The sequence below is a fragment of the Orycteropus afer genome, unplaced genomic scaffold (assembly GCF_000298275.1).
Source record: "Orycteropus afer afer isolate SDZICR_OR568_19922 unplaced genomic scaffold, OryAfe1.0 scaffold00026, whole genome shotgun sequence".
Lineage (NCBI taxonomy): Eukaryota > Metazoa > Chordata > Mammalia > Tubulidentata > Orycteropodidae > Orycteropus > Orycteropus afer.
In genome coordinates, this window is record NW_006921613.1 from 5,756,429 (window position 1) to 5,767,657 (window position 11,229).

At 37.8% G+C, this 11,229-nt stretch overlaps 1 protein-coding gene across 1 annotated transcript in view; it reads left to right on the forward strand.

Annotated features, from left to right (window-relative positions):
* MYO5A (myosin VA) overlaps positions 1 to 11,229 on the forward strand; it is a 194,827-nt gene that overhangs the window by 83,367 nt on the left and 100,231 nt on the right. Inside the window, exons 12-14 of the mRNA XM_042783688.1 lie at positions 4,371 to 4,511; positions 6,061 to 6,186; positions 7,516 to 7,599. Coding sequence (XP_042639622.1) covers positions 4,371 to 4,511; positions 6,061 to 6,186; positions 7,516 to 7,599 — 351 coding nt within the window. The remainder of the gene's footprint in view (positions 1 to 4,370; positions 4,512 to 6,060; positions 6,187 to 7,515; positions 7,600 to 11,229) is intronic.

An 11,229-nucleotide genomic window follows, 5' to 3' on the forward strand; every position in this document is an offset into this window, starting at 1 on the left:
GACTAATACAATATTTGTCCTTTGTGTCACTCAGCATAATGTCCTCCAAGTTCATCCACGTTATGTGGTGTTTTGCAGATTCTACATTATTCTTTAGCGTTGCATAGTATTCCATTGTGTGTATGTACCATAGTTTGATTATCCATTCCTCAGTTGATGGACATCTAGGTTGTTTCCATCTTTTGGCTATTGTAAATAATGCTGCGATGAACATGGGTGTGCATATATCTGTTGTTGTCATGGCTCTCACTTCTTCAGGGTATATACCTAGTAATGGGATGGCTGGGTCAAATGGTATTTCTAATTCCAACCTAAAATGAAATCTTGAATTATAATTACTATCTAGGGTTGAGAACAGCTAAACTGCTGAGGAATTGATGATTAATAAATGATGCAACATTAGAAGAAATGTTTTGTGGTCCAGGTAGGATTCAAGATGACTCTTAGATTGCTGTCTGAGAATAATGAAAATTTGGTTCAAGTAAATTAAGTGAGGGAAGCAGTAGAGAAAGGAATATGAAACTTTGAACCCAGGAATGTCCTTTGCTTTGTTCTTCCTGAGACTAATGAGATGTGCAGTTGTAATTTTCTTAACTCTTACTTGCTTTGTTAGCAAAGTGTCAGAAATGAAAATCTGACCTTTTACATACTCTCTTTTCAAGAGAAAAGAGCCAGTGTAAGTGGGAATAGTTTGTGAGTGGCTCTGGTTTGGGAGCTCTGGTAGTGTAGTGCCAAAGGCATTTGACTGCTAACCAGAAGGCTGACAGTTCAAACCCACCAGCCACTCCTCAGAAGGAAGGTTGGGCAATCTACTTCCGTAGTGTTACTGCCTTGGAAAGCCAAGGAGGGGCCGTTATGAGTCGGATCCAACTTGATGGCAGTGCATTAATTATCTTGTAAAAGAGTAATATCAAATATCTTTGATGATTACTGTGGTGTTGGGGGATTTGATAGTACTTAAAAATGAGAGACAGCAGGGAGTATCAATGAAGATCACACACCTCAGAAGTTGAACTGCCTGGGTTGGAATCCCAGTCTGCATTGAGTACCCAAGGGACCTTGGACAAGTTAATTGACTTCCCTGAACTTTAGCTTCCTCATCTGTAAAGTGGGGACAATGATAGTACCTATTGCACCTGGTTGAGCTGGGATATGTAAAGTGCTCACCAAATGCCAGACAGGACTCTAAACACAAGCTAGAGGTGGTTATTAGTATTAATGAAAGAGGACCTAAAAATGAGGTACCCACAGGAACTGGAGGATAGGTGGAAGAGAGTTAAAGGCAGAAGAACCCTTCATATCCTCATCTTACAAACAGAGAGTCAAATGGTATGGTCTATAGTTGATAGAATGAGAATGCAAGTTTAAAAATATTGGTTTAAGTTACAAAAGTAAAACAAAAAAAAACAAGAGCATCTAAAATTAGTAATAGTGAGAGGATGGTAAGGGACGATAAGTGGTATATGTGAGTTTAGCCTCATTTAACTTAGTAGGTAATCAATAGATATTTCAAGTTGATATTTCAAATTGATAAATAAAATAGTAGCTGATAAGCATATTCTTTATACATATTTGGATAAATATGAGAAGAAATGGATAAGAAAATAAAAAATGGCTGCCTGTAGAGCAGGATTAGGGTTGGAAAGGGGTGGAACAAGGGATTGTTACTCACCATTATCAAACCTTTTAGACTGTTTGATTAAAAAAAATACGTATTTCTTATTTTGATAAAGATTTAAACCATCTGCATGTAGTAAATTAAACTGGAATAATAGCACAGTGGAATAATATAGGAGTGGTCTTGACACTTCAGGCTTATGACTGTTTCCATATAATCTGATTGGCATATTTTTTCATCTCTGTATCAGAACATTAGTAAAAACCTATCACTCAGACTTAAATGGAGCACTATCATCTCTCAGGGTTTTAATGAGTTTCTCAATTCTTTAATCGGTGCCACAGCTTTCAGCTCTCCCCCAGTAGATTTTGGAACAAGATGACTGGAAGTGTAAGAAACCAAAGCCATCTTAGTGGCTGGTTTGTTTCTTTCTCAAGAGCCTCATGTCTCTGTGAGTGTGTTTTTCTCTCTCTCTCTCCTTGTTTCTCTTTCCCTCTTTCTGTCTCTGTCCACTTGTTTTTTGTTACAGACAGACATACATGTACATAAACACCCCCCCACACACACACTGCATCTTAGCTTCTCCCTGCATGACTTCTTCACTCCCTCTTCACTATCAAATGGCATATTCTTTCCTTCTTTTCTGCATATATTTTCTCTACAGCAGGGTTTCTGCTTCCTTAAAGTTTCTGCTGCCTCATTCACTTCAAACTTCCTATGAACAGAGCAGTGGTTGGCAAGGTAACCCCTCATTCTCTTGACTTGCTTAGCTTGCATTCATCTTTGCTTCTTTAAGCTTCAGTACCCACTACTCATTGTCTCATTCTTTCATTGTTTCTGAATTCAGATGCTTGAAAAAGACAATTTGATTAACCCAGTTCATTTTTTTCAGCAGTGTGTCCTGGGGTACTCACACATGGTTCAGTCAGCTATGACTGAGAACATGGGGTCTCAGAGTAAAGACATGGCTGCCTAGGGTTGTTCCCTCAGCTGTGGCTATAGTGGGAGCAGTGGGCATAATAAACATAATAAACTGTGCTTTACATGTTTGGTGCTTGGAGGCATTATTGTATTGACCAAGGTTTCTTGCCTTATTGAAGCTCATGCCCACATTCACTCTTTGACAATTGATATCCAAAATTTTTGAGGCTTCATGGATTTTTTCATGCTATACATGGAGATGTGGCTGAGAAACAAGCAATAAAGTCTAGAGTAGTGCTTCTCTTGTCAATGTGGAGATGGAATATAAATTAATGAAATGAAAATGGACAGAGCTCATGGTTTTAGAAAATATTGGTGCCATCAGTCAGAGCATCCTGCTGACACATGACACCCTATTTGCTGTCTCATTAATCAAAAGAACAGAAGAAATTTGCTCTCTAATTAGTATGAAATAAATATTTATATGCATGACCACTTTTTGACTAAATCTTATTGCAGCTGGTTAGATTGTTAGCACTGCAAATGAGCCAAGAGTGGCATTACAGTAAGTGTAGAACGAAGTGGGAAAGGTCCAAGAGAATGAGAAGAGGTACCTCTCTGAAATCTTCTAGACCTTGGTGGCACCAAAGTTACATGATACTTAGGTCCTACATAAATGTGTGGGCTCTGGTTATAGTGACAAAAGACTGGCCTCATCAGAAAAATAGCAGCATATGTGAGAGAACAAAGGGGAGAAAAGAGGCAAGCAAAGGAAAGCAGAAATCCCCGAAGAAAAAATAGTCATCATTAGTATCTGTAGAAACTAGATGTGGTGTCAGCAGCATTGGCTGGGGCAGCCTGAAGTAGGAGCTACAGCCGGGGTTGGAATGCCTTTCCCCTCCTTGACTGACTTAGCTCCTTTTCATCTTCTAAGCTTAGGTCACACAGTCCTACAGGAAAGACTTTTCTGACCACCTCTTCTCCAAACTAGATCAGGACTCTTGCCATATGCTTCCATATTTTCCATTGTTACCATCTTTATGGTTTATCATTATGTTCCTTGTAACTATTTGATTTCTGTCTTTATCTCCCACTTGTTTCTTAACTCCACAGTGGTAGAGTCAAATGTCTGTGCTGTTGACTACACACAGTGACTGGCACATAGTAGACAGCCAATACATATTTTTGCTTAAATGAGTGATGGAGATCAGAAGCAATTGAGATGATGGTGACTGAAACATTTAGCAAAAATACCAATGGATTGATAGTGGTGGCAGCTGTTTGCAGACTAGAAAAGTTAGCTGCGATACCCTGACTGGAGAATAATCAAGGCACAGATAAAAGGCAGATTGTCATCTAATTCTAAGGCACTTGGACTTTAGCACCACAATCCATTAAGTTGTTGTGCTTGTGAGAGTATAGCTCAGCACAGTTCAGCAGTGAGAAGGGCATCGTAACTCAAGATCCACTAAGACATTCCTGTTTCCCATGTTTTAGCTGTGCAATAACTTAAGAAGCCAAAATTACATAATACATTTTTGGCTATACACATCAAAAAATCAAAAAGACCTGCTATATTTATCAGCTATTTGAAACGTTCACTTACCTAGCTTTACTTGTCCACCAAGAATCCTACACAGCTGAGGTTTAACTGTCTGTGGTTTTCATTTGTCTGCTTGGACTGTTCTCCACAAGATTGTTGTTGCTGGAAGGCATGGATTACCTCAAATTATGTTGGTATCCTCTAAGAAGGTTCTATATAAATGCTGTTTCTTGACTAACATTTTCATGAATATGACCCCAAAATGCCTGATTTTCTTTTTTGTTTTAGCATGTCTTCAAATTAGAACAAGAGGAATATATGAAGGAACAGATTCCATGGACACTCATAGATTTTTATGATAATCAGCCTTGTATAAATCTTATTGAATCTAAACTGGGCATTCTAGATTTGCTGGATGAGGAATGTAAGGTAAGTAATGATTTCTGGGATACTTAGGTCTATCAAATTACTGATAATCAAGGTGAGAAGGCAAGTAGATTTAAGCAGTGATTCATTAATAAATCATGAAGTTCTATTTTGGCATTAAACGAAGACCGCTAACTTGTGTTCTGAAGAGTTGCTAGACCCCGAAGATTTGAAGATTCTAATTACCAATGAAACATGGAAAATTTTCCTTTTCTTTCCAGCTGATTTTAAGTTATGTGAAAAATTTGCATTAAATACAACTACTACCAATTTTAGCTACTTTTGTTGCTATTTTGTTAAATCACATTTGTTATCAACATGCTTATATTTACTATAATATTGTTCAGTGAGAGAATGTATTTAAAGACATGCAAGAAATTATATGAAAGATATTTTGAGTTGTAGTTCTAAATATCTGTAATTTTGAAATTGGTTAGTTCTTATTTATTACTGATATGTAAGATAGGCATGGAGTTGTAACTTTAATATTTGAAGATGTAGCATGTTGGAAAAAATACTGGATCTCCAACTTTATCACTGACCGGCTGAGAGATTTTAGGCAAATAACTTATCTTTTTCTCTTTGCTTCTTTTTAGCTTTTAGTTAATTACAGCTTACCACAGATTTATTCTCCTAAGCATCCAGATGTCCTATTACATTTAGAATATATGTAATGAAAAATTGCTCAGTCTTCCTTGATATTAAGAAAATACAAATCAAAACGAAAAAGGGATAGCACTTTTACCTATCAGATTGGCGAGTTTAAATTTGATAATGCGTTTATGAATATTGCACATATGCTCTTGATGAAGAACATGACTCAGCACATTATATTTTAGAGGCAATTTGATAATATTTATCAAAATCATAAATATGTATGTATTTTGCTCCAGCAATTCCACCCTATAATGTACTTGCAAAAGTATCTAAGGTATATATACATATAAGTCACTGTTGCAGTTTTCATAATAACAAAAACCAGAAACAAGCTGGGGTCCATAAAGCAGACAATACCATTATTAAGAAGAAGGAAAAAATGCAGTGAATATATGAAATGACACCATTTATGTATAAGCTTTTAAAGACAGGAAGAAACAATCAAGTTAGGAGAAATGGCAAAGGCAAAAAAGCAACTGTTCTCCATTTTATGTTTCAGACTTGTATAAATATTTCATTATGTGGAAATGTGACTGTTATTTAACAAATTAAAAAAAATAAATGATAGCTATGATAGTTCATCTTTAATGTGTGTGGCATTTTGTTGTTGTTGTTGTTATTGTTATTTTAAAAGCAAATCAAACACTTATTTGATGATGCCTGCTATACGCAGAACAATACAAAGTTTGGGCTGGTTCACCTGTGGAAAGGTCTTAGTCATGCTCTTCATTACTAATTGGTTTTGGCCTTAAAAGAGAAATGAAGAAGGAATGAGGGTAATTAAGTTGAATATAAAAACTGTTAGATAAAACCAAAAAATGGTCTCTTGGTGGCTGATGCATCAGCAGAGTCTCATAACAACATTTGCCTTGTTTTCTTTCCCCCCTGAATGTAGATGCCTAAAGGTACAGATGACACTTGGGCCCAAAAGTTGTACAACACACATTTGAACAAATGTGCACTCTTTGAAAAGCCCCGTTTATCAAATAAAGCCTTTATCATCCAACATTTTGCTGACAAAGTAAGGAAGCTTTATTATTTCTTTTTTACTTTTAGAATACTTAAGTTAAATAAGATAAAAAAAAGATCAATAGTCAAGAAGTATGTTTGTTTGTTTTGCTGATGCTGCATTCTTTTGGACTTTACAGAAAAAGCAGTCATTAGTATTGGCTTGTTGGTTTTCTTTTTTTTTTTTTTTTTTAACTTAAATTGAATTATATTATGAATAAAATGTGGGTCTACAATGCTCTTTGTATTATTCTACAATCCAGCAAGCTCTGAAAACCAAGTCTTTTTTAACTCCTTTTGTGGTTAATCCTGATCTCTGACCATACTTAATAACGTGAGGCTATTTGTAGTCTTTATTGGCTTCACTTAAGGTACTTACTTCTACACATTTCAGTGTAGATATACTAATGATTCGATTACAGATTGCTGTCTCAGGCTCTGCTGGAGGTATTACAAAATGGTATGTGTACATACTACATCTCTAAATTTCTGAAAAATTCATAATTTGAAACTGTATTTGACCCTAAGGGTTTCAGACCTTGTGGCCTTGTGTCACCCTCTGTGATTGATTTTCTGAGTCCCTCCTAATAAGGCAAGTTTGCTGCTTCACAGTCTCAATAATCTACTTAACAAATCAGTATCCATAGGACTAATTTATAAGGTAGACATTTGGGTAAGGTTCCCAAGGTCCCCTTCAGGGTGAGGGCTTTCCAAGGTTGCTTTCATCCCAGCTGGAAACCTTGAATAACCAGACCTGTGTGGTATTGGCTCTGGAGCCCCTTAAGTGACAAATGGCTGAAGCTCCTGGAGTTTTGGCAGCAGGCATAGAATAAACCATTCTTGAATAGTCCCACTTTACCCATCATACACTATTTCCCTAACCCTTATTGCTCTTCAGTGTTCTCCCGGCCAGAGAGCCATCTCTTCCTCCTGATCCTCTCTCCTGCTTAATCTCCTCTCTCACAGAAGGAGACTTACACCTGCTACATGCTGAACTAGAACAGGAGACACATAGAATCAGCTTCGGAGGCGCTCTCTTTGGCAAGCATGGGAGAAAAGAATCAACTTCTTAGGAATCTGTTTAGCCAAGAATTGGGAAAATCTTTTTGACCACAATTAGTCAGCACTTCTACTGTTCCTTAGGAAAAACAATATCTGAGAACTTTCACTGTAGTGTTAACATACACTCTTACTGTTTGGAACTGAACGGCTTTCTTAGAATAAAACTGTTGATACCACTTCACTGAGCAATCTATTGATAGTCTGAGTATATTTTTGTTGTTGATGATAATACCTATTCAAAAGTTTTTTTATTTATGGAGATTTTTCTGTGTGTTTTCAGGTGGAATACCAGTGTGAAGGCTTTCTTGAAAAGAATAAAGACACCGTTTTTGAAGAACAAATTAAAGTTCTTAAATCAAGCAAGGTAAGCATGGATGAGCTTTCTCCAAACGGGGCATATTCAAGAATATGTTAATTACTCTAACATGTCTTTTTATCTATTATAATTTTTCTAATAAAATCAGTCTTATTTTTAGTTTTCATTTATCAAACGCATTAACACTTTGTGTTAAGCCCTGTTCTAAATGCTTTATAAATGTTAATTCATCTAATCTTTATAGTGAGGTGATATTATTTTTCCCATTTTACAGATGAGGCAACTGAGGCACAGAGACTTCACAGCTAGTGACTTTTAGAGCCAAGTTAAAACTCAGGCTAGCTAGCTCACAATGTGTGCTCTAAACCAGTATGCAATGATGCCTTTTAGTTTTATGTAAAAATAACCTATAAATGAAAAACCTGCACTATTGCCTACTCAGCAGTCCTGGACTCTCCTGTGCTTTTATGAGAGATTATGAGAAAAAAAATAGTTTTTTTTCTGTGTCATTTTGAAGGGATGTGCTAGCAACATGGCCTTATGCACTCCATTCAGATGGAGATTAATCTTTGGATCATTGAGTGTCATATCAGGTGTGGCCTAAAGCACTTTGAATTTTTTTTTTCTAAATTTTATTTTGCTGTTGTTATTAAGTATATATATAGCAAAACATGCACCATTTCAAGTTGCTACATGTATAATTTCATGATATTGATTAATTCTTCAAGTTGTGCAACTACTCTTACCCTCCTTTTCTGAATTGTTCCTCCCTCATCAACATAACCTTACTGCCCCCTAAGGTTCCTGTCTAGTCTTTCAAGTTGCTGTTGTCAATTTGATTTCATAGAGATAGTTCTTAAAAGAGCATACTGCTCAAGGCACATCTTTTTCACTAGTTAAGCTAAACTATTGTTTGGTTTTAAGATGACATCAGGTAATATTTTTTGTTTAAGGTTTAAAGATGATCTCAGGGTAATAGTTTCAGGGGTTACCCACTCTCCATGGCTCCAGAAAGTTAGAGTCCATGAGAATTTGAAATTCTGTTCTGCATTTTCTCTCTTTTGATCAGGATTGTTCTATGGAATCTTTGATCAAAATGTTCAATAATGATAGCTGAGCGCCATCTAATTCTTCTGGTCTCATAGCAAAGGAGGCAATTGTTCATGGAGGCAATTAGCCACGCTTTCTGTATCTTCCTCCTGTTCATGACTCTCTGTTGCTCCAGGTGAACAGAGACCAATTATCGTGCCATGGATGGCTGCTTGCAAGCTTTATTATTATTATTATTACTATAATTTGGGTGAAAGTTTACAGAACAAATTCAGTTTCCATACAGCAACTCACATACACTTTGTCTCATGACATTGAATACAATTTTCCACAATGCAATAGCTCCCCTCCCACTTCCTCCCCATAGTTACCTCTTCCCTGTGTCCTTCCCTCCATGCACTTCTGCCCCCTGAGCTGTCTCCCTGGAATGCACAGCCCTTCTATTCTCCCATGATTGTTCTTCCAAGGAGTGTATCTACCTAATGTAAATGTTCAGCTCATATGCCTGTCTTTTGTTTGGCTGGAAGTCACAGGAGTGGGTTCAATTCCAGACTTGAGGGGCAGCTGGGGGCCATAGTCTCAGTGGTTGCACCAGGCTCTGTCAGACCAGCAAACCTGTTCCCCCCCTTTTTTTTCCCAAATGACTTTGAGTTTTATTCCGCATTGTTCTTCCACTCTATCCAGGATCTCCTACATAGTTTCCCCTCCTAGTGAGTGGTTGACAGTGGTAGCCACGCACCATCTAGTTCTTCTGGTCTCAGTCATATAGACTGAGAACCACATGGTGTATCAGTTGCTTCTACTAATTGTTTCCATGCATCTTTGGTTTTCTTCATTCTTCCTTGCTGTGGATGAGGAGAGACCCATTGTTGCATCTAGATGGCTGCTTGCAAGCTTTTAAGATCCCAGTTGCTACTCGCTGTAGTAGGACGTGGAACAATGTTTTGTGTAGTATGTTATGCCAGTTGAGCTTAATGTCCCCCATGACTATGGTCCCAAGCCCACAGGTCCAACTACTCACTCCCTCTAGGTAGCTGGCTGTGGCCAAGAAGTGACTACAACCTTGTCCCTTGTCAGATCTGCTATATGCCTGGGAATTCTTATAGAACATCCCAATACACTTGTAGAAACACTGTCTGCCAACTCTATACTTGGTGTTAGGCACACTTCCCCCTGCATAGACATACTTAATAATTCAGCCTGTACACCCATCTATCTACCCATATATCCATGTTTGCCTTCACTGACAATGCAATACTGTATGTGCTTGCAAGCTTGTAAGACCACAGGCACTATACAGTGAACTAGGAGGTAGAACAGAAGCACTAAATGTGTTATTAGGCCATGATGCATGAAACCATGGGATGTCACATGAAACCATGACCCTAAACCTCCAAACCAAGGAACCAAATCCCTTGAGGTGTTTAGTTGTACATAAGTAACCTCAGCAGCTACTCTTTTTTTCTTTTGGTCATTGTTTTAAATATATCTATCACACAACTTTTGCCACTTCAAATTTTCAGGTATACAACTTATTGGCAGCAATTACAATAATCAGTTGGGCAATTACTCTTAATTAATGCAATTTTTTCATCACTATAAATCCCTTGAAATTCTTTTTATTAGCTGTAGGTATAGGAAACACTGCATTCCAGTGAGAAAAGGGTATTCCAGGTGACAAAGAACTATGATAACTATTGCAGATTAATTTTTGGCTTTATACCAACCTCTACCCTTTGACGCTTATCAGGAGAGTACTGACTAGGAGGGGAATATGCTCACTTTCATCCTGTAGGGAGCAGACAAGAAAGCAAATTATTTAGCAAAATAAATATTAAACTTAATGTTTATCTATGGAAGGACATTTTCTTTGTTGATCACTAGGGGTGGGAAGGGAGGGGAGGGAACACTGTTAGATAGATAGAGATAAGTATTGATTTGGGTGAAGAGAAGGGCAATGTACCAAATGTGAGTAATGAATATAGTGGCATTGAGGAAGAGGAAGACATAGAGAGGTACATGGGAGGTACAGACAACAAAGATGAACCCTTTTGGACATATAGTACGGCGTTGTCAGTGAAGGCAAACAGGAGTGTATGGGTGGGTAGATGGGTGGACAGGCTGAACTATTAGGTATGTCTATGAAGCAGGAGTGTACCCAAGAACATGTATAGGGTTGGCAGACAATGGTCCTATAAGTTTATGTGTATGATCTGAATTCCCAGAAGCTGACAAGGGGCAAGGTTGTAGTCACTGCTAGGTCACAGCCAGCTACCAAGAGGGACTGAGATGTTGAACCTGTGGGTTCGGGACCATAATCGCAGGGGACATCAAGCTCAATTGGCATAACATACTACACAAAACATTGTTCCACCTCCTACTTTGGCGAGTAGCAACTAGCATCTTAAAAGCTTGTAAGCTGCCATCTAGATGCAATGATGGGTCTCTCTTCATCCAGAGCAAAGAAGAATGAAGAAAACCAAAAATTCATGGAAACAAGTAGTCCTAGTGACTGGAACACCATCCGATCTGCAGCCTATACGACTATGAGACCAGAAGAACTAGATGGTGCCTGGCTACTACTATCAACCACTTGGAAGGGGATCTATGTAGGAGATCCTGGATAGA